Source organism: Oncorhynchus mykiss, chromosome 24 (genome assembly GCF_013265735.2).
Source record: "Oncorhynchus mykiss isolate Arlee chromosome 24, USDA_OmykA_1.1, whole genome shotgun sequence".
In the NCBI taxonomy this organism is placed as follows: Eukaryota; Metazoa; Chordata; class Actinopteri; order Salmoniformes; family Salmonidae; genus Oncorhynchus; species Oncorhynchus mykiss.
Window position 1 is genome coordinate 30,384,805 of NC_048588.1, and position 24,788 is coordinate 30,409,592.

General features: G+C 41.1%; 1 protein-coding gene across 1 annotated transcript in view; it reads right to left on the bottom strand.

Annotated features, from left to right (window-relative positions):
* The window catches only part of LOC110503154 (von Willebrand factor A domain-containing protein 5A), a 39,342-nt gene extending 22,191 nt beyond the window's left edge, over positions 1 to 17,151 (bottom strand). Inside the window, exons 1-8 of the mRNA XM_036961292.1 lie at positions 17,005 to 17,151; positions 10,730 to 10,780; positions 10,405 to 10,607; positions 9,907 to 10,129; positions 9,406 to 9,581; positions 1,557 to 1,671; positions 1,185 to 1,360; positions 841 to 929 (exon numbers count right to left, since the gene is read on the bottom strand). Of these exons, the coding sequence (XP_036817187.1) occupies positions 841 to 929; positions 1,185 to 1,360; positions 1,557 to 1,671; positions 9,406 to 9,581; positions 9,907 to 10,129; positions 10,405 to 10,607; positions 10,730 to 10,772 (1,025 nt within the window). The 5' untranslated portion in view covers positions 10,773 to 10,780; positions 17,005 to 17,151. The remainder of the gene's footprint in view (positions 1 to 840; positions 930 to 1,184; positions 1,361 to 1,556; positions 1,672 to 9,405; positions 9,582 to 9,906; positions 10,130 to 10,404; positions 10,608 to 10,729; positions 10,781 to 17,004) is intronic.
* Between the last annotated feature and the right edge of the window lie 7,637 nt (positions 17,152 to 24,788).

Below are 24,788 nucleotides of genomic sequence, written 5' to 3' on the forward strand. Positions count from 1 at the left end.
ATTGAATGTTGTCTTTACATTTAATAAATGAGTGATATTTATTTTGGCTTGGACCATTATCATGCCCCTGTCTCAGAACAGGGGCATGAGAAAATAGCACTTCAATAGCAAATGGAGGACTATGCACATAAACAGCGAATGGAGGACACTTTTCCCATGGTTCATTTTCATGAGAAATGTGCTTAATATTAGGAAAGTTGATGAATAAATATAGTAGGCCTAGCCTATAGAGGCCATCAAAACTCTGTTTTCTCACGCAATTGCATAGCCTACAGAAATGTTGCACAACATGAGCTCATGGGCTCTCATGAAGTGTTTGATGACATTTGCATTGATGTCAGAGTGATTAGAGGGACAATAGAGTGCTGAGTACCAGGCAGTTATAAAGTTTGCTAGGTTACTAATGACCATCAGCAGCATCAGAGCTTGGAGAAGCCTAATTACCGTGACTAAACGGTCATGTGGAATTTGACTGCCTTCATGACACGTGACAGGTGGTGTGGCGGTAATAGAGTCACCGTGAAGGCTCTACCCCTACCTGCTGCAAATGATTAGCTCATCGTTCTGCCCCTGAACAAGGCAGTTCCTAGGCAGTCATTGAAAATAAGAATTTGTTCTTAACTGACTTGCCTAGTTAAATAAAGGTCAAATAAAATAACAGATGTAAACATTAACTGTCAAACACTGTCAATGATTATCTTTGGATTTGGACTACATGGTACAACATACATGATAAAACCCTAGAATGACACAGCTAAATGTGTTTGTAAAAAACGGAACTCCTCAGACACTGACTTGATTGATTGATTGAGACTGGGGTTGAAAGGAGAGAACACTCACGGATAGAAGGACTCATATCTGGACCCAAAGCCGATTATGTTGAAGTAGCAGCCCATTGGCAGGCTTTTCAGCAAGAGCAGCAGAGTATCCTGCAAGAGAGAAAATCAAGTGTTTTTACTCTTCAATAAACCATATAGGACAATCTTAAAGATGGAAGACTACAGCGTAACCACTGTGTACTGGATTTCACTCTGAACTATCTCTTGTTGAATCCTGTGTAGATTGAGATGGTCATTTACTAGTTCCGGCATTGTGTGTGTGTGTGTGTGTGTGTGTGTGTGTGTGTGTGTGTGTGTGTCTGTGTGTGTGTGTGTGTGTGTGTGTGTGTGTGTGTGTGTATGTACCCTGGCACTGCCAATGCGGTCCTGAGCCACAGACCCATTGTGCATGGGGCATGACATGCTGCCAGAGCGATCCACAACAAAAAGGAATTCCCCGAGTGAGGTCATCGATGACATCACATCGTTGGGGAACTCTGGGTACAGGCTCAGCATGACCACTGGGTCGCCCATCAGAGAGCCTGGGAGCGATAAAGAGAGACAGACAGAGAGAGAGAAGTGTTCAACATCTTTTCTCCTCTTTCTCCATCTCTACATCTACTGTATCTTCTGTCTCACCATGTCCCACTATGTAAACATGGATTAAGGTAGTAGACTAGACTACTCATTGATCTCATATCAACACATCTACAACAGAGTACACCCACCCCCCCTCACCTGGCTTGGCAGAAGTCTGTGCTGCCTCTACTATAGCAGTAGGCTGATGGGTGTCTTGGTAATACAACAACAGCTCAATGTCCCGGTCAAACTGATGACCTGCAGCCAGACTGACCTGCAGTTAGAACAACATTCACATGAAGACAGAGCAGTCAGAGGGAATATAACAACTATGAAGGATTCTGATGGTTCATGATGCTAGTGAGAGTGCACACACACAGACATACTGCACACACAGACATTCATACGTACGTACAGTGCCAGTCAAAAGTTTGGACACACCTACTCATTCAAGGGTTTTTTCTTAATTTATACATTCAAGAATAATAGTGAAGACATCAAAACTATGAAATAACACATATGGAATCATGTATTAACCCCCAAAAAGTGTTAAACAATTCAAAATATATTTTATATTATACATTTTTCAAAGTTGTCACCCTTTGCCTTAATGACAGCTTTGCACACTCTTGTCATTCTCTCAACCAGCTTCCCCTGGAATGCTTTTCCAACAGTCTTGAAGGAGATCCCACAGATGCTGAGCGCTTGTTGGCTGCTTTTCCTTCACTCTGCGGTCCAACTCATTCCAAACCATCTATAATGCGTTGAGGTCGGGTGATTGTGGAGGCCAGGTCATCTGATGCAGCACTCAATCACTCTCTTTCTTGGTCATATTGCCCTTACACAGCCTGGAGGTGTTGTCCTTTTGATAAACAAATAATAGTTCCACTAAGTGTAAACCAGATGGGATGGCGTATCGCTGCAGAATTCTGTGGTAGACCTGCTAGTTAATTGTGCCTTAAATTCTAAATAAATCACCGAGTGTCACCAGCAAAGCATTCCCACACCATCACATCTCTTCCATGCTTCACAGTGGGAACCGTACATGTAGAGATCATCCGTTCACCTATTTTGAATCTCATAAAGACACAGCGGTTGGAACCAAAAATCTCAAATTTGGACTCATCAGACAAAAGGACAGATTTCCAACGGTCTAATGTCCATTGCTCGTGTTTCTTGGCCCAAGCAAGTCTGTTCTTCTTGTTGGTGTCCTTAGTAGTGGTTCATTTGCAGCAATTCGACCATGAAGGCCTGATTCACGCAGTCTCTTCTGAAAAGTTGATGTTGAGATGTGTCTGTTACTTAAACTCTGAAGCATTTATTTGGGCTGCAATTTCTGAGGCTGGTAACTCTAATGAACTCATTGTCTGCAGCAGAGGTAACTCTGGGTCTTCCTTTCCTGTGGCTGTCCTCATGAGAGCCAGTTTCATCAAAGCGCTTGATGGTTTTTTGCGACTGCACTTGAAGAAACTTTCAAAGTTCTTGAAATGTTCCAGATTGACTGACCTTCATGTCTTAAAGTAATGGACTATTGTTTCTCTTTGCTTATTTGAGCTGTTCTTGACATAATATGAACTTAGTATTTGACCAAATATGGATTTCTTCTGTATACCAGCCCTACCTTGTCACAACACAACTGATTGGCTCAAACGCAGGAAAGAACTTCCATAAATGAACTTTTAACAATGCACATTTGATCATTGAAATGCAGGTGACTACTACAGTGCCTTGCAAAAGTATTCGGCCCCCTTGAACTTTGCGACCTTTTGCCACATTTCAGGCTTCAAACATAAAGATATAAAACTGTATTTTTTTGTGAAGAATCAACAACAAGTGGGACACAATCATGAAGTGGAACGACATTTATTGGATATTTCAAATTTTTTTAACAAATCAAAAACTGAAAAATTGGGCGTGCAAAATTATTCAGCCCCTTTACTTTCAGTGCAGCAAACTCTCTCCAGAAGTTCAGTGAGGATCTCTGAATGATCCAATGTTGACCTAAATGACTAATGATGATAAATACAATCCACCTGTGTGTAATCAAGTCTCCGTATAAATGCACCTACACTGTGATAGTCTCAGAGGTCTGTTAAAAGCGCAGAGAGCATCATGAAGAACAAGGAACACACCAGGCAGGTCCGAGATACTGTTGTGAAGAAGTTTAAAGCCGGATTTGGATACAAAAAGATTTCCCAAGCTTTAAACATCCCAAGGAGCACTGTGCAAGCGATAATATTGAAATGGAAGGAGTATCAGACCACTGCAAATCTACCAAGACCTGGCCGTCCCTCTAAACTTTCAGCTCATACAAGGAGAAGACTGATCAGAGATGCAGCCAAGAGGCCCATGATCACTCTGGATGAACTGCAGAGATCTACAACTGAGGTGGGAGACTCTGTCCATAGGACAACAATCAGTCGTATATTGCACAAATCTGGCCTTTATGGAAGAGTGGCAAGAAGAAAGCCATTTCTTAAAGATATCCATAAAAAGTGTTGTTTAAAGTTTGCCACAAGCCACCTGGGAGACACACCAAACATGTGGAAGAAGGTGCTCTGGTCAGATGAAACCAAAATTGAACTTTTTGGCAACAATGCAAAACGTTATGTTTGGCGTAAAAGCAACACAGCTCATCACCCTGAACACACCATCCCCACTGTCAAACATGGTGGTGGCAGCATCATGGTTTGGGCCTGCTTTTCTTCAGCAGGGACAGTGAAGATGGTTAAAATTGATGGGAAGATGGATGGAGCCAAATACAGGACCATTCTGGAAGAAAACCTGATGGAGTCTGCAAAAGACCTGAGACTGTGACGGAGATTTGTCTTCCAACAAGACAATGAGGGAAAGTGGAAAGAACTGAAAACTGCTGTTCACAAATGCTCTCCATCCAACCTCACTGAGCTCGAGCTGTTTTGCAAGGAGGAATGGGAAAAAATGTCAGTCTCTCGATGTGCAAAACTGATAGAGACATACCCCAAGTGACTTACAGCAGTTCTTTCCACAGATTCTCGATTGGATTCAGGTCTGGACTTTGACTTGGCCATTCTAACACCTGGATATGTTTATTTTTGAACCATTCCATTGTAGATTTTGCTTTATGTTTTGGATCATTGTCTTGTTGGAAGACAAATCTCCGTCCCATTCTCAGGTCTTTTGCAGACTCCATCAGGTTTTTTTCCAGAATGGTCCTGTATTTGGCTCCATCCATCTTCCCATCAATTTTAACCATCTTCCCTGTCCCTGCTGAAGAAAAGCAGGCCCAAACCATGATGCTGCCACCACCATGTTTGACAGTGGGGATGGTGTGTTCAGGGTGATGAGATGTGTTGCCTTTACGCCAAACATAAAGTTTTGCATTGTTGCCAAAAAGATACATTTTGGTTTCATCTGACCAGAGCACCTTCTTCCACATGTTTGGTGTGTCTCCCAGGTGGCTTGTGGCAATCTTTAAACAACACTTTTTATGGATATCTTTAAGAAATGGCTTTCTTCTTGCCACTCTTCCATAAAGGCCAGATTTGTGCAATATACGACTGATTGTTGTCCTATGGACAGAGTCTCCCACCTCAGCTGTAGATCTCTGCAGTTCATCCAGAGTGATCATGGGCCTCTTGGCTGCATCTCTGATCAGTCTTCTCCTTGTATGAGCTGAAAGTTTAGAGGGACAGCCAGGTCTTGGTAGATTTGCAGTGGTCTGATACTCCTTCCATTTCAATATTATCGCTTGCACAGTGCTCCTTGGGATGTTTAAAGCTTGGGAAATCTTTTTGTATCCAAATACGGCTTTAAACTTCTTCACAACAGTATCTCGGACCTGCCTGGTGTGTTCCTTGTTCTTCATGATGCTCTCTGCGCTTTTAACGGACCTCTGAGACAGTGCACTCTGATCACAGTGCAGGTGCATTTATAAGGAGACTTGATTACACACAGGTGGATTGTATTTATCATCATTAGTCCTTTAGGTCAACATTGGATCATTCAGAGATCCTCACTGAACTTCTGGAGAGAGTTTGCTGCACTGAAAGTAAAGGGGCTGAATAATTTTGCACGCCCAATTTTTCAGTTTTTGATTTGTTAAAAAAGTTTGAAATATCCAATAAATGTCGTTCCACTTCATGATTGTGTCCCACTTGTTGTTGATTCTTCACAAAAAAATACAGTTTTATATCTTTATGTTTGAAGCCTGAAATGTGGCAAAAGGTCGCAAAGTTCAAGGGGGCCGAATACTTTCGCAAGGCACTGTATCTTACATTACTCATATCACATGTATATATTGTATTTTATAACATCTACTGCACCTTGTCTATGCCGCTCGGCCATCATTCATCCATATATTTATATGTACAGTTGAAGTGGGACGTTTACATACACTTAGGTTGGAGTCTTGTTTTTCAACAACTCCACAAATGTCTTGTTAACAAACTATAGTTTTGGCAAGTCGGTTAGGACATCTACTCTGTGCATGACACAAGTAATTTTCCCAACAATTGTTTACAGACAGATTATTTCACTGTATCACAATTCCAGTGGGTCAGAAGTTTACATACACTAAGTTGACTATGCCTTTAAACAGCTTGGAAAATTCCAGAAAATGATGTCATGGCTTTAGAAGCTTCTGATAGGCTAACTGACATCATCTGAGTCAATTGGAGGTGTACCTGTCGATGCATTCCAAGGCCACCCTTTACACTCAGTGTCTCTTTGCTTGACATCATGGGAAAATCAGAAGAAATCAGAAAAATTGTAGACCTCCACAAGTCTGGTTCATCCTTGGGAGCAATTTCCAAAACGCCTGAAGGTACCAGTAAGGTATCTGTACAAACAATAATATGCAAGTGTAAACACCATGGGATCACGCAGCCGTCATACCACTTAGGAAGGAGACGCGTTCTGTCTCCTAGAGATTAACGTACTTTGGTGCGAAAAGTGCAAATCAATCCCAGAACAGCAACAAAGGACCTTGTGAAGATGCTGGAGGAAACAGGTACAAAAGTATCTATATCCTCTGTCATGACGTTGGCCTGTGTGTAAGGTTTATGACCCCCCCATAAATACCTTTCTCCCTTCCCTCTCTCTCTGACTCTACTGAAGGACTCTTGAATAGCCTTTGTTAAATATTGAGAGTCTGGGAACATCCAACAAGTGAGGGGAGAGGAACCATATTTCGGTAATAGAACCAGTTGAAAATATGCGTTGGTACTTAATGAATATGATGTCAGTTCGGTTGTCATCTGAGACATTATGACTGATGACAGGACGACATAAACTGTATCTGGGAAAGTCTACACATTCTAGTTATCAGATTCACATGGAATTGTTGTGCAATTTAAATGTTTAAATATGAAACTATTTGTGAAAAGATTAATGTAATTTTAGTTTCCAAATGAGAGATTTGGGTTTTCATAAGGTTAGAGCTCTGCTCAATCAGTGGCCCGCACCTGTGAAGAGACATTGGTTATAAACTATGAAACACAACCTTCTCTCCCTCCACTATATAAGCCCTTTACGAAAATGTAACCTCCTGTACATTAGGATTCAGTCCGATTAGGATTCAGTCCGGTACATTAGGATTTAGTCCGATGTCAGAAGGATTTAGATAATAACTACAGAACTAAGCCAACCTCAGCGTGAGCTTTGGTGGCGAATGGTAAGAACTTTGAACTCTTATTCACTACAGAAGTGATACCTCCTAGCCGTTGAGTAAGCAGCGGCCGCTGTAAACGTGGGCTAGGAAAGGACGGACGACGTATCCAGTGTAACACACAACGACGATACTACAACGTATCGCATTTACCACCAGAGACATTCTTCTGAGGACTGCAAGAGCTCTGTTGGGCAACACGGTAGGCATCTACGACCAACCTACGCAGCTCAGAGTAAATATTTATTGCATTTCCCTTTTCCAAATGGGTGGTAATTTAGAATGCATAAGATACTGTATTTACGATAGTATAGCTTCTCCCTTTGTTCCTCAGTCTTCCCGCTCTTTCACTCAAACCCAACCCCCTTTCCTTTGTGTAACCAGCCGTCATGTCGGCTACGTCCACCAGTGACGTTTTCTGTATGACATAATTTGCATTCTGTGTATATGTAATTCTGTGTGATTAGTTAGGTATTTAGTAAATAAATAATTAAACCCAATTTTGTATTGGTGATTCAACTTGTTAGCCAGGGTTCGTGAAGATAACCAAGAATTTACAACTTTCAGATGAGGCAGAAATAAGGTGACGATTAAAATTGACTGCTCTTGATGTAAAATATTACTAGGTTTTTAAGAGTTTATTCTGAAGATGACAGCTCTATAAACACTCTTTCGTGGTGCCCCGACTTTCTAGTTAATTACATTTACATGATTAGCTCAATCAGGTAATGTTAATTACAGAGAAAGGATTTTATAGAATAGCATGTCATATCAGTTAATCCGGTATAGCCAAAGACACGACACCACAGTAAAACGAGTCCTATATCAACATAACCTGAAAGGCCGCTCAGCAAGGAAGAAGACACTGCGCCAAAACCAAGCCAGACTACAGTTTGCAACTGTACATGGGGACAAAGATAGTACTTTTTGGAGAAATGTCCTAGAGTCTGATCAAACAAAAATAGAACTGTTTAGTCATAATGTTTGGAGGAAAAAGGGGGAGGCTTGCAAGCCAAAGAACACCATCCCAACCGTGAAGCACGGCGGTGGCAGCATCATGTTGTGAGGGTGCGTTGCTGCAGGAGGGACTGGTGCACTTCACATAATAGATGGCTTCATGAGGAGGAAAAATATGCGGATATATTGAAGCAACATCAAGACATCAGTCAAGAAGGAAAAGCTTGGTCGCAAATGGGTATTCCAAATGGACAATGACCCCAAGCATACTTCCAAAGTTGTGGCAAAATGGCTTAAGGTATTGGAGTGGCCATCACAAAGCCCTGACCTCAATCCTGAAGAAAATTTGTGGGCAGAACTGAAAAAGCGTGTGCGAGCAAGAAGGCCAACAAACCTGACTCAGTTACACCAGCTCTGTCAGGAGGAATGGGCCAAAATACACCCAACTTATTGTGGGAAGCTGGTGGAAGGCTACCCGAAATGTTTGACCCAAGTGAAACAATTTAAAGGCAATGCTACCAAATAATAATTGAGTGTATGTAAACTTCTGACTTCTGATGGGATGAAAGAAATAAAAGCTGAAATAAATCTGTCACACCCTGACCTGAGTATTCTTTGTTTTCTTTATATATTTTGGTTAGGTCGGGGTGTGACATGGGTGATATATGTGTTTTTGTACTGTCTATGGGTTTTATAGGTTTCTGGGGTTGTTCACCATCTAGGTATTTATGTATGTCTATGGTTGCCTAGATTGGTTCTCAATTAGAGGCATCTGTTTATCGTTGTCTCTGATTTGGAACCATATTTAGGCAGCCATCTTCTTTGGGTATTTTGTGGGTTATTGTCTATGTGATGTTGCATGTTTGCACTCAGTTTTGATAGCGGTCACTGTCTCTTGTTATTCTGTCTGTTTGTTTGTTTAGTGTACTTTGTGTTTTTTCATCTTTCATTAAAAATATGTATTCACATCACGCTGCGCTTTGGTCTCCTCACTACGATGATCGTGACAAAATCACTCTACTATTATTCTGAAATTTCACATTCTTAAAATAAAGTGGTGATCTTAACTGACCTAAGACAGGGAATTTTTACTAGGATTAAATGTCAGGAATTGTGAAAAACTGAGTTTAAAAGTATTTGGCTAAGGTGTATGTAAACTTCCAACTTCAACTGTGTATATTCTCATTCACCCCTTTAGATTTGTGTGTATTAGGTAGTTGTTGGGGAATTGTTAGATTACTTGTTAAATAATTACTTCACTGCCGGAACTGGAAGCATAAGCATTTCGCTATACTAGCATTAACATCTGTTAACCATGTGTAAGTGACCAATACGATTTGATTTGACTGTATATAAAATAAAGACACTTAAACATGCATATGAACACACACACACACAAGGTACCGTGGCTTGGGTTTTCTCTGTGTTGAGGTAGTTGAGTGGGTCCAGGGGACAGTTGGACTCTACTCTACAGATGGGATGAGGGGACGACACACGGGCACTGAGGGACAGACTGTAGGGCACAGAACCAGCAGGCACCGAGGACACCAGGGCACTGCCACCACTACCACTGTCTGACCCTTAGAGAGAGATGGGGTCAGGGAGGGAGAGAGACAGAGAAGAAAGAAGGATAGAGAGGAGAGAGCGACCCACAAATTAGCATGTTTTTGTTCTAGCCCAGCACTTCCACCTTTCAACTCAACAACACGTCAATCAGATGTGTTTAAGCTGGACTGGAACTAAAGCCTGCACCACTCCCTGTGGGTCTTCAAGAGCAGGACTGAAGACCACCACCCTATGGGACCAGCGGCTGGTTCCTAGTCACACTGCTGCCCACAAGGTTTTACACTGCACTATGATGTACTAGTGGTTTATGTCTCTCCATACAGGGGTCCATGTTCTTACCCTGGGGTTGATAGCGGGGGTTGAGCACAGCTGGAAGGCAGAGCCTCAGGCCATCGTCAGCCTGTACAGCGAGCTCTGTCACATAGTCCAGGCTGACAGAGGCCTTCTCCCCTGGAGGCAGACTACCTACACTCAGCTTGAACACATCCGGGCTCTCATCACTCTCCTCCAATAGGAAGGCCTGCTGGCCCGAGCTCAACAAATCATCATACTGCTCCCGCGCCTGAGAGGGGGACAGAGGAACACAAGGACGCATCATCAGCCTGAGACAATAGTGATATGAGAGTGGTCAAAAGGATAATACTGATTCTTGAAGCTCCGCAAGTCATAGACTGCTTGGTTAACAAATTGGGTATAGTTGCCCACAGTAAGACTTTACACCAAGTTGTTCTTAAACCTGTGTAGTAACTATGTAACTATGAATCCTGCAACAAATTATACTTTTGTGGATCTGCATTGTTGCTTTTGTCTCATTGTTGACTTGTCATCTCCCCTCACCTTCTGTTTCTCCTGAACCTCAGCCACCACCTCAGTCTGTCCTATCTTGGCGCTGAACCTGCAGACAGCAGCCTCTCCTGGTAGAGGGAAAACAAAGATGGCCTCCAGAGGGCTCTCCTCCTGGTTCTCATACTGCAGAGTGGAGCTCACAGTGGCTACATGCCCCTGGACACTCACCTCCACAGCAATACTCTTCAGAGGCACTGAGAGAGGGAGCGATGGATGGAGAGAGGATAAACAAGATACTGATGAGAGCTCATGCCTGGGAGAATGAAAATCCACACAGACATGGAAGTAAACAATCATTTCTGCTTTCAAACAGTACCTGGTTCATTCTTGACAGTTACCAATCCACAGCAGTTCACCATTTTGGCACCTGAATGGGGAAGTCAGGTGTCATATTATTGTCCTCTTACTGGGAAACAGGCACTGTTGGAATATTGATTTGTACTGTATCAATATTGATAAAACCTGGCAATAATACAACATTGGTCTTCTTAGGAGAGGGAACATACATACTCATTTCCTCATACAAATCAAATCAAATGTATTCGTCACATGCTAAATAAACAACCAGAGTGGTCTCATAGACTATACGTAATATACTACATGTAAATCCGGGACACTCAAATTAGTATGATAAGTTATGTTTGGTATGGTTGCATAAGATAGGTTACTTAAGGTAAAAATTATAGTAGGGTTGTTGGTCGGAGTGGATTTGAAGGCGTGTAACATGAACATCAAGCAATCCAAAGGTTGCATGTTCAAATCTCATCACAGACAACTTTAGGATTTTAGCTAATAAGCAGCTTTTCAACTACTTACTACTTTTTAGCTACTTTGCGATTGCTTAGCGTGTTATCTAACCCTTCCACATAACCCTAACCGTAACCATTTAACCTAACTCCTAACCCTAGCCTTAACCCCTAACCCCTAGCCTAGCTAGTGTTAGCCACCTAGCCACCCAGCTGACAATAGCCACAACAAATTAAAATTAGTAACATATCATACATTTTTTAAATTCGTAACATATTGCGCTAATTACTAATTCGTAACATATTGTATGAATTGTAATTTGTAACATAACATATAAATTGTAAATCGTAACATATTCTAAGAAATGGATGATGGACATCCACAAATTAAAATACCATAAGAAAAGTAACATATCACACTAAATGGAATGTCTCAGATTTACTTACAGAATAATACAAAATGTTCTGAGACCACGTTGAAACAACAGGTGTAGACTATCAGTGAAATGCTTACATATGGGCCCTTCACAACAATACAGAGAGAAAGAAAATAGAGAAACGAAAGTGCCTTTGAGAAAAAAGGGAATTTACCGAGCTTGGAGTTCTTGTGAACAATAAACAATGAATTGACCACAGCAGCTTGACGCAATAATGTCAATCTCTGTCCAGTGTCCATCCTGTGTAACATCTGGTTGAACTAGTCATAGAGATCCTATTCAATCATTCTAATTCTTAATTCTATGAGACTAGTGAAATTGGATGGAATGCAATAGTCAATAGTGGGTGATTTTGCAAGTCAGGAGGTAGCTCTACCTGTCACCTGGAGGGTGTTAGTCAGGTAGGCTATTTCATAATTTCAGAGTTTTAGGATGACACAAATTGATTTATAGAGGCAAGTAAAGATTTCACACTTGTCTGACAACCTGGGTTCGAATAACATTTAGCAAAAAGCTTCTCAGGACAAACACACACACATGGATTTAGGTTACTTTAGCCCATCATACCAGCTGTAGAATATTCAAATGTTTATTTTTTTTCACCCCCTTTTTCTCCCCAATTTCATGTTATCCAATTGCAATCCAAATGTGATCTTGTCTCATCTCTGCAACTCCCCAACGGGCTCGGGAGAGGCGAAGGTTGAGTCATGCGTCCTCCGAAACATGACCCGCCAAACTGCGCTCCTTAACACCGGCCGCTTAACCCGGATGCCAGCAGCACCAATATGTTGGAGGAAAAACCGTACAACTGGCGACATGAGTCAGCGTGCGCCCGGCCCGCCACAAGGAGCTGCTAGAGCATGATGGGACAAGAACCTCCCGATCAAACCCTTCCCGAACCCGGATGACGCTGGGCCAATTGTGTGCCACCTCATGGGTCTCCAGGTCGGGGCCAGCTGCGACACATCCTGGCCTGTGGTAGAATATTCAATAACCACAGCAGATTTTTTTTAAATAAGGTAACACTTCATTTTAAGGGGTCCATATTAAAGTCTAATTACATGTGTAATTACACTGTAACAATTATTGCAGTTAACTGTAGCAACCAATAGTTACACTGTAATAACAAGATGTAACTGGTAGTCATTGCCGTCTGTAATTACAACGGCTTGTTACAAATGGGCAGGTTTCCACTAAATTCATCAACTTAGTCTTTTGTCTCTTCTCAGCTGCATCCGATTTAGTAACAACAGTCACGAAGTCTGAGACCCCTCGTGATTGCACTGGCTATCTGCACGATTATGCTCAATAGGCTCTAATTACTTACCCATGAATGTGCACTGTTTAAAATATATTTCCACTCAACGTTATTGTTAGCACTTGCAACCAAAATAAAGTGTACCATCTGGGTTAATTTGCTCATCCCAGATGAGGAAAATACACACTATTTCAAAGCATAGTACATTACATGTTTTCCTAAGTACAATGTAATTACTAGTTGTTACGCAGGATTTAGCTAGTTAAAATAAAGTGTACCATCTGGGTTAATTTGCTCATCCCAGATGAGGAAAATACACACTATTTCAAAGCATAGTACATTACATGTTTTCCTAAGTACAATGTAATTACTAGTTGTCACGCAGGATTTAGCTAGTTAAAATAAAGTGTTTCTTGAGGGGTTCTTAGTTATAATTAATGTATACGTATACGTATACAGTACACAACCCATCCTGACAACCCGGCTCTCATTTTAAAGGTTCTGGATACGCAATCCAAGTGAGAGGATAAACAGCACAGAGTACATTTAATATCTGCATAGCTAGTTAAAAGCATGTGTATCTTGAGGGGTACTTACTTGTAATGAATGTGTACTTATACAGTACATTACCCATCCTGACAACCTGGCCCCTCATTTTAAAGCTTTTGTAAGTCTTACTTAATTTCTGTACCTTATTGTGAAATAAAGTGAAACTTCCAGAAGTTTTAAAGCTACAATATGTAACTTTTTGGGCGACCCTACCAAATTCACGTTTGAGTTAATGTGAGTTATTTATCTGTCATTCTAGTCTCAGAAGCAGAAGATATGTCCTATGTTCCCTATTTCTTTACTTACCGTTCTTAAGTTTTATTTTTTAGTCTTTTACTTTCGGTTTTGTACACAAGATTCAAACAGATAATACAATATTTTTGGTTATTTGCAGAGATATCTCACAGCAGTTTAGATGGTACGATTATTCTCTACTTTATACATTGCCTGTTTTGTCACATAAACTGAAATTTCAGCAACCAGGAAATGGAGGAGCGATTTCTGCATATTGCACCTTTAAAATGAGGGCCAGGTTGTCAGGATGGGTAATTTACTGTATAAGTACACATTCATTATAATTATACAACAGGTGGGTCTAATCCTGAATGCTGATTGGTTAAAACCACATTCCAGCCGGTGTACATTCCACAAGTAATCACCGGCTAAATCTATGACATTAACATGCATATTTACTCTGCTCCATCTGACTGCACAATCCACTGTCTCATCAGCCCAGCCAAGCAATTTATAAACTTGATCTCCACTATAAAAAGCATCAAGACATTATCTCACATTTCTTTTATACTAAAGTTTAGTTTGCAACAGTGGAGATTTGTATAAACCTTGCTGTCTGTCTCTCTGACATTATTTCAATATTCAAATTCGGTCTCCAGCTGTCCCATAGTAATAACTGTGTTGGGATGAGACAGACAGGCAGGGAGGCAGCATTTCTCAGCCAGTTGAAATCATGAATCAGCTGGCAACATTTTTATGGATATGTACAAAGAAATGTCAGCTAGTTTGCAGTCTTTCCAGCTTCAGTTTGAAGGGATTGTGCAAGCTAGCTGTGTTGTTGGCTAGCTCCTCTGAACAACAGTGTCCTGATGAGTGTGCACATTTTGAATGCCAGGCGAAATCGCTCCTCATTAGCTCAGTGTTGTAGTTGCTCATGTACTATGCTTTGAAATAATGTATTTTTCCACATCTGGGATGCCTCCCATATTAGATCCCAGTCAGTGAGGTTGACTTACTGATCTGTTTTTACCAGCTCAACCAAGTTAACCCAGATGGAACACTTTATTTTGGGGACAAGTGCTAGCAACAACACTGAGTGGAGATATAGTTTGAACAGTTAACATCAAAGCTAAATAATTAGAGCCTATTGACCATAGGCTATAATCTCTCAGACACCCAGCACATCCATGAGAGATCACTACCTTTGTGACAGTTGTTACTGTATGCAGCTGAGAAGAAGTGAAACACTAAGTTGGTGAATTTAGTGGAAACCTGCCCATTTGTAACAAGCGTGGTAACAAGCATTCATTGTTACACCTCTGTAATTACAGACCGCAATTACCTCCAGTTACATGCTGTTATTACACTAACTATTAGTTGTTACAGTTAACTATAATAATTGTTAGTGTAACTACACATGTAATTACACTATAATAAGGACCCCTTAAATTTAAGCTTTACCAGAAAGAATGGTAGAGCCTGTGATGAATGTCTGTTCAATAAACATGATACATTCTGAACGTTCTGTAACGTTGAACAGTGTTGAACAGAAGTCTATAATAATAAGGATAGTAAATAAACATGATACATTCTGAACATTCTGTAATGTTGAGCAGTGTTGAACAGAAGTCTATAATAATAAGGATAGTAATAAACATGATACATTCTGAACGTTCTGTAATGTTGAGCAGTGTTGAACAGAAGTCTATAATAATAAGGATAGTAAATAAACATGATACATTCTGAACGTTCTGTAACGTTGAACAGTGTTGAACAGAAGTCTATAATAATAAGGATAGTAATAAACATGATACATTCTGAACGTTCTGTAACGTTGAACAGTGTTGAACAGAAGTCTATAATAATAAGGATAGTAATAAACATGATACATTCTGAACGTTCTGTAATGTTGAGCAGTGTTGAACAGAAGTCTATAATAATAAGGATAGTAAATAAACATGATACATTCTGAACGTTCTGTAACGTTGAACAGTGTTGAACAGAAGTCTATAATAATAAGCATAGTAATAAACATGATACATTCTGAACGTTCTGTAACGTTGAACAGTGTTGAACAGAAGTCTATAATAATAAATATAGTAATAAACATGATACATTCTGAACGTTCTGTAATGTTGAACAGTGTTGAACAGAAGTCTATAATAATAAGCATAGTAATAAACATGATACATTCTGAACGTTCTGTAACGTTGAGCAGTGTTGAACAGAAGTCTATAATAATAAGCATAGTAATAAACATGATACATTCTGAACATTCTGTAACATTGAACAGTGTTGAACAGAAGTCTATAATAATAAGCATAGTAATAAACATGATACATTCTGAACATTCTGTAACGTTGAGCAGTGTTGAACAGAAGTCTATAATAATAAGCATAGTAATAAACATGATACATTCTGAACATTCTTTAACATTGAGCAGTGTTGAACAGAAGTCTATAATAATAAGGATAGTAAATAAACATGATACATTCTGAACGTTCTGTAACATTGAACAGTGTTGAACAGAAGTCTATAATAATAAGCATATTAAATAAACATGATACATTCTGAACGTTCCGTAACATTGAACAGTGTTGAACAGAAGTCTATAATAATAAGCATAGTAATAAACATGATACATTCTGAACGTTCTGTAACATTGAACAGTGTTGAACAGAAGTCTATAATAATAAGCATAGTAATAAACATGATACATTCTGAACGTTCTGTAACATTGAGCAGTGTTGAACAGAAGTCTATAATAATAAGCATATTAAATAAACATGATACATTCTGAACGTTCTGTAACATTGAACAGTGTTGAACAGAAGTCTATAATAATAAGCATATTAAATAAACATGATACATTCTGAACGTTCTGTAACATTGAACAGTGTTGAACAGAAGTCTATAATAATAAGCATATTAAATAAACATGATACATTCTGAACGTTCTGTAACATTGAACAGTGTTGAACAGAAGTCTATAATAATAAGCATAGTAATAAACATGATACATTCTGAACATTCTGTAACATTGAGCAGTGTTGAACAGAAGTCTAAAATAATAAGGATAGTAAATAAACATGATACATTCTGAACATTCTGTAACGTTGAGCAGTGTTGAACAGACCCTGAGAAGTTGTCACTTGTTGCTTGTTGTGCATCTATTCTCGCAAGCTAAAGCAAACCGCCATAAAATAGGATGTTGTGATATGTGGATCCTATCGAATTGGATGGTTCAAAGTCTATTTCTAACAATTTTGGGCCAACAATATAAACATAGTAAATGTCATTCAAAATGTAAAAAACCTGAATGCGTTAACAAAGTAATCATCCCAAACAAGACATGTGTGTAACGTACCTTAAAATCTGTGATGGTTTTCAAAAACTGCTTTACTGGTCCAGGTGATAAAAAAACAATACCAAGTTTTTACTTTAGTTTAGAATGAATATGCGTCAGAGTACACTACTTCTTCCTGGGTTGTAAAGGCACACTGGATATGGTGCAGCTAGGGTGGACTGTGCATGGTTATGAGTTTCACAATATTCTCTCTCTCTCTCTCTCTCTCTCTCTCTCTCTCTCTCTCTCTCTCTCTCTCTCTCTCTCTCCTCACCTTACTTCATCCGTGAGTCACCTCAAAAAATTTTGGGGTGAAAAATAAAAATAACAAATTAAAAAGCAGCAGTAAAATAAAAGTAGCGAGGCTAGAGTTAAAATGATCATGAATAGATAATAAAAAGAGAGTAGCAGCAGCGTAAAAATAGGGGGGGGACAGTGCAAAAAGTCTGGGTAGCCATTTGATTAGCTGTTCAAGAGTCTTATGGATTGGGGGTAGAAGCTGATAAGAAGTCTTTTGGACCTAGACTTGGTGCTCCAGTACCGCTTGCCGCGCGGTAGCAGAGAGGACAGTCTATGACTTGGCGGACTGGAGTCTTTGATCATTTTCAGGGCCTTCCTTTGACATCGCCTGGTATAGAAGTTCTGGATGGCAGGAAGATTGGCCCGAGTGATGTACTGGGCCGTAGGCACTACCCTCTGTAGTGCCTTGCGGTCGGTGGCAGAGCAGTTGCCATACCAGGCAGTGATGCAACCAGTCAGGATGCTCTCGATGGTGCAGCTGTAGAACCTTTTGAAGATCTGAGGACCCATGCCAAATCATTTCAGTCTCCTGAGGGGGAAGAGGCTTTGTCGTTCCCTCTTCACGACTGTCTTGGGGTGTATGGACCATGTTAGTTTGTTGGTGATGTGGATGCCAAGGAACTTTTGCCCAGTCTATGAGAATTGGGGCGTGCTATGTACTCCTTTCCTGTAATCCACAATCATCTATTTTGTCTTGATCATGTTGAGGGAGAGGTTGTTGTCCCTGGAACCACACGGTCAGGTCTATGACCTCCTCCCCATAGGCTGTCTCGTTGTTGTCGGTGATCAGGCCTACCACTGTTGTGTCATCTGTAAACTTAATGATGGTGCTGAAGTCGTGCCTGGTTGTGCAGTCATGATTGAACAGGGAATACAGGAGGGGACTGAGCAAGCACCCCTGACGGGCCCCTGTGTTGAGGATCAGCGGATGTGTTGTTACACACCCTTACCACCTGGGGGTGCCCAGTCAGGAAGTCCAGGATCCAGATGCAGAGGGAGGTGTTTAGTCCCAGGGTCCTAAGCTTAGTGATGAGCTTTGTGGGTACTATGGTGTTGAACGCTGAGCAGTGGTCAATGAACATCATTCTCACATAGGCGTTCCTTTTCTCCAGGTGTGAAAGGGCAGTGTGGAGTGCAATAGAAATGGAATCATCTGTGGATCTGTTGGGGCGGTACACAAATTGGACTGGGTCTAGAGTTTTCTGGGATAATGGTGTTGACGTGAGTCATGACCATCCTTTCAAGGCATTTCATGGCTACAGATGTGAGTGCTACGGGTCAGTAGTCATTTAGGCAGGTTACCTTAGTATTCTTGGGCACAGGGACTATGGTGGTCTGCATGAAACATGTTGGTATTACAGACTCAGACAGGGAGAGGTTGAAAATGTCAGTGAAGACACTTGCCAGTTGGTCAACGCATGCTCGGAGTACACGTCCTGGTAATCCTTCTGGCCCTTCGGCCTTGTGAATGTTGACCTGTGTTGTGGAATTATTGTAACCAAAAGGAGAGACTTTTACATTTCTTCAAAACAAGTCAACTTTAATATTTCAGGTCACACAGACACAATAGAGTTATAAGAACCCTCTATTCTATTGCATAAAATAACCATTTGATGCAATGACAGTATTATAACATAATCTTGTAATTTTTCCACCATACCTGTTTAAAGATCTTACTCACATCGGCTGCGGATAGCGTGATCACACAGTCGTCCGGAACAGCTGATGCTCTCATGCGTGTTTCAGTGTTACTTGCCTCGAAGCGAGCACCCCCTGCTATATTGTTGATAAAGAGTTACCTTTCTAATAAAACACAGAGGGTGTTCTTTATTGGAAGCCTCTCCAACATAATCCAGGTAGAATCAAAAATTTCCCAAGGCAGCTGTCTAGGCCCATTACTTTTTTCAATCTTTACTGCTAAAATGCCACTGGCTTTGAGGAAAGCCAGAGTGTCTATCTATGCGGACGACTCAACACTATACATGTCAGCTACTACAGCGACTGAAATTACTGCAACACTTAACAAAGAGTTGCAGTTAGTTTCAGAGTGGGTGGCAAGGAATAAGTTAGTGCTAAATATTTCTAAAACTAAAAGCATCGTATTTGGGACAAATTATTCACTAAACCCTAAACCTCAACTGAATCTTGTAATAAATAATATGGAAATTGAGCAAGTTGAGGTTACTAAACTGCTCGGAGTTACCCTGGACTGTAAACTGTCATGGTCAAAACATATTGATACAACAGCAGCGAAGATGGAGAGAGGTCTGTCCATGATAAGGTGCTGCTCATCCTTCTTGACAGCACTGTCAACAAGGCAGGTCATGGAACTCTATTCCACATCAAGTAACTCATGCAAGCAGTAAAATTTGATTTAAAAAACAGATAAAAAACACTGAATTGAACAGCGGAGACTGTGAAGCATGACAAACATAGGCACAGACACATGCATACACACACACACACACACACGATAGCATACGCACTATGCACACATGTACGCATGGATTTTGTACTGTATATATGGAGTAGTGGTGGATTAGAGGCCTGAGGGCACAAAGTCTGTGAATGTATTGTAGTGTTTTTAAAATTGTATAAATTGTCTTAATTTTGCTGGACCCCAGGAAGAGTAGCTGCTGCCTTGTCAGCAGCTAATGGGTATTCGTAATAAATATAAATAAAAGTTATTTAAGTCATCTGGTAGGCTCGTGTCACTGGGCAGCTCTCGGCTGTGCTTCCCTTTGTCGTCTGTAATAGTTTGCAAGCCCTTCCACATCTGACAAGCATCGGAGCCGGTGTAGTACGATTCGATCTTAGTCCTGTATTGACACTTTGCCTATTTGATGGTTCGTTGAAATGCATAGCAGTATTTCTTATAAGCTTCTGGGTTAGAATCCCGCTCCTTGAAAGCGGCAGCTCTACCCTTTAGCTAAATGCAGATGTTGCCTGTAATCCATGGCTTCTGGTTGGGGTATGTGCTTACAGTCACTGTGTGACGACGTCATCGATGCACTTATTGATGAAGCCAGTGACTGATGTGGTGTACTCCTCAATGCCATCGGAAGAATCCCGGAACATATTCCAGTCTGTGCTAGCAAAACAGTCCTGTAGTTTAGCATCTGCTTCATCTGACCACCTTTTAATGGACTGAGACACGGGTACTTCCTGCTTTAATTTAGCTTGTAAGCCGGAATCAGGAGGATATAATTATGGTCAGATTTGCCAAATGGATGGTGAGGGAGAGCTTTGTACGCCTCTGTGTGTGTTGAGTAAAGGTGCTGTAGAGTTTTTTTCCTCTGGTTGCACATTTAACATGCTGTTAGAAATTAGGCATTTAAGTTTAAGTTTCCCTGCATTAAAGTCATCAGTATTACGACTCAGGATATGACCCAGATGTGGACATGGGAGGTAGATAGTACAGTTCTCAGAAGATTTATTAGAAACACGGGGCAGGCAAAGGGCAGGTCGAGGGCAGGCAGAGGTTCGTAATCAGGTCAGAGTCAAGAACTCTGGTAAGACCTGACAAGACAAGACGAACTGACAACAGACAAACAAAGAACACAGGTATAAATACACCGGGGATAATGGGAAGATGGGCGACACCTGGAAGTGGAGACAAGCACAAAGACAAGTAAAACAGATCAGGGTGTGACACCCGGCCACTAGGAAGCTCCGCCTCTGGATGAGCATTTTCCTGTTTGCTTATGGCCTTATACAGCTCCTTGAGGGCGGTCTTAGTGCCAGCATCGATTTGTGGGGGTAAATAGATAGTTACGAAAAATATAGATGAAAATTCTCTTGGTAAATAGTGTGGCCTACAGCTTATCATGAGATAATCTACCTCAGGCGAGCAAAACCTCAAGACTCCCTTTATATTAGATTTGGTGCACCAGCTGTTATTTACAAATATAAACAGATCGCCACCCCTTGTCATACCGGAGGCGGCTGTTCTATCTTGCCGATGCAGCATAAACCATGCCAGCTGTATGTAATTCATGTCGTCGTTCAGCCACGACTCGGTAAATCATAAGATATTGCATTTTGTTATGTTCCGTTGGTAGGATATTCGTGATTGTAGCTATTCTATTTTGTTATCCAATAATTTTACGTTGACTAGAAGGGCTGATGGTAGAGGCAGATTAACCACTCGCCGTCGGATCCTTATAAGGCACCCCAACTTGCATCCCTGATATCTCCGTCTCTTTCTCATGTGAATTACAGGGATTTGGGCCTTGATGGGTGTCTGAAGTAAATCCTTAACGTCCGACTCATAAGAGACAGTGGGAGAAACATTATGTACAAAATAAGTTACAAATAACGCAAAAAAATACACACAATAGCACAACTGGTTAGGAGACCGTAAAACGGCAGCCATCTCCTCCGGTTCCATTTTTCTGAATCATTATTAATCGACTGTTGAGTCATTCACCTAAACTCTCCAATTCTCTAACCTCATCTACACCCATGTCTCTCATTTTCATATTTATATTGATGCATGCAAATAAACAATAGTAAATCATTTCCCCTTTTTTCTCTGACATCCCCCTCTCAAGCTCACACACTTCTCAGTCACAGTCCCAATTCCCTTCTCCTGTGGAAACATACGGGTTTAAGTTATAGAGTCTAGTTCTGCTTCCTCTGGGGGTCAGACCCTGAAGTGCAATGCTGAGCTAAAGTGCAATACTGAGTCTATCGTTGGTTAGCAACTGACCCCCAACCCTCACAAGAAAGGATCTGCTAGGTGGGAGAGGGTGTGGAGAGGTTGTTTTTCATCGTAGAGGCCACTCCACCATTTTTCTTCCTAGGAGAAAAGAGAGGGAGTTGGGGATTGAGTGAAGAGGGAGGAGGCCTTCAGTTGAACACTATGGCTGGTAGTATATGCAGCCTTATTGTGGAGAGTCAATGCACCGTGCAGTAATGGAGGGGGACAGGAGGATGCCTTCAGCCTTCCATTTACCCCTTAAGAAAGACTCCGTTTCAACCAGAATCTCATGCAAGCTGCGACAGCGGTGCACATCCCATCCATGACATATTTATGTAGACTGAATAATGGTGTGATATCCTCAACAACTTTTCTCTTGTTACAGACTGTGGTTGAAGGCTCAGCAGAACTCACATGTAGATTTCCTCTACCAGACACCAAGCACACAGCATGTCTGACACTTACGACAATAGCGTCTGACTCATCAAGCAGGAAGTAGAAGGAACAGGAACCAAGACAGGTCATGAACTAAGGTGAAAAAATAACTGTGTTGACTCGTACCTACGTACAGCAATATGTTCGAAGTATATTTATTTGGAAAACTTATATAATCAAGTTGAAGATGAGGGCTTTCCTCATCTGATATACACTAAGACATTATAGTAACTATAGAAATGATAAGTAACAACAGTTTATGACATTTAATGGTATTTAATGGTATTCATATAAAACATTGTAGGTTCATATATCTATTCCTGAAATCCATGGTTGCAATCCAGCACATGGCACTAAAATTGTTTATCTAACACAATTTAAATAAGGAAGCACCGCACAAGTTATAAGATTACTGAAGTACATATACTGTATATACAACTTTGATAACTTTATGACTATGGCGATGATTATATACATTATTAGTTCACTTTAATTAGGGTTCTACATCTATGCAATCTGGTTTCCGAGCTGGTCATGGGTGCACCTCAGCCACGCTCAAGGTTCTAAACGGTATCATAACTGCCATCGATAAAAGACAATATTGTGCAGCCATATTCATCAACCTGGCCAAGGCTTTCGACTCTGTCAATCACCATATTCTTATCAGCAGACTCAAAAGCCTTGGTTTCTCAAATGACTGACTCGCCTGGTTCACCAACTACTTCTCAGACAGAGTTCAGTGTGTCAAATTGGAGGGCCTGTTGTCCGGACCTCTGGCAGTCTCTATGGGGGTGACACAGGGTTCAATTCTCGGACCGACTCTTTTCTCTGTTTACATCAATGATGTCGCTCTTGCTGCTGGGGATTCTCTGATCCACCTCTACGCAGACGACACCATTCTGTATACTTCTGGCCCTTCTTTTGACACTGTGTTAACTAACCTCCAGACGAGCTTCAATGCCATACAACTCTCCTTCCGTGGCCTCCAGCTGCTCTTGAATGCAAGTAAAACTAAATGCACGCTCTTCAACCGATTGCTGCCCGCACCTGCCCGCCCATCCAGCATCAGTACTCTGGACGGTTTTGACTTAGAAAATGTGGACAATTACCAGAGGTATGGACTCGAGTCACAAATATGATGACTTGCAACTCGACTTTGACTTTAACACCAATAACTCGTGACTTAACTTGGACTTGAGCCTTATGACTCAACCTGACTTGATACCCTCCCCAAGCCCAAATATTAAATATGATGCTATTAAAAAAAGTGAGCGGTGCATCAACTCTTCATTTAACAGATTACAGTTCAATTACAATTGTCCGTGGCAGTGCACAGGAACGCCAGCGGGGGAATTCAGATGGAGCCCTTGGAAAGATGGTACCCAAAATTATTATTTTCGGATATAAAGACGACGCTGTATCAACAAAAAACAGATTGCAACAACATGTGGGAAGAAAATGACAGACGGAGGCGCAACAATTTCCAACTTTGTTCGACATTTGAAGCTGCACAAAGTATGTGTAACTTGCTTGTTTCATGGGTTTCTTTTTTCCTTGGCTTGTGATGTCTGTAGCATGTATTGTTATGTGCGCTCCTCACTGCTTGTGATGTCTGTAGCATGTATTGTTATGTGTGCTCCTCACTGCTTGTGATGTCTGTAGCATGTATTGTTATGTGCGCTCCTCACTGCTTGTGATGTCTGTAGCATGTATTGTTATGTGCGCTCCTCACTGCTTGTGATGTCTGTAGCATGTATTGTTATGTGTGCTCCTCACTGCTTGTGATGTCTGTAGCATGTATTGTTATGTGTGCTCCTCACTGCTTGTGATGTCTGTAGCATGTATTGTTATGTGTGCTCCTCACTGCTTGTGATGTCTGTAGCATGTATTGTTATGTGCGCTCCTCACTGCTTGTGATGTCTGTAGCATGTATTGTTATGTGCGCTCCTCACTGCTTGTGATGTCTGTAGCATGTATTGTTATGTGCGCTCCTCACTGCTTACCTAGATCAGATTTGCAGATTGACTCGTCACCACGCTGTTTGGAGATGGAAAAGATCAAATGAGCACATTTGTGGCAGAGTGCCTCCTAGAATGGTTGTGTACTCTTCCTATCCTGCTGATTACGGTGAGTGCTTGAACCCCTGATTGTGTTTATGCTTCACTCAAATCCCACCATATCCCTCTCTGCTTTTTCCATTGATAATGAATGAAGAACGGTGGCTTATTTCATCTGAGGCACCGCATGCAGATACTGTTTTCCAGATAGAAATGCATAGATGTATAGATCTGTACTCCATTCTCTATTCTACACGGCAAAGGCTGTTGTAGGTTATGTATTTTTTATGTGAATTGCCATGTTGGATGGC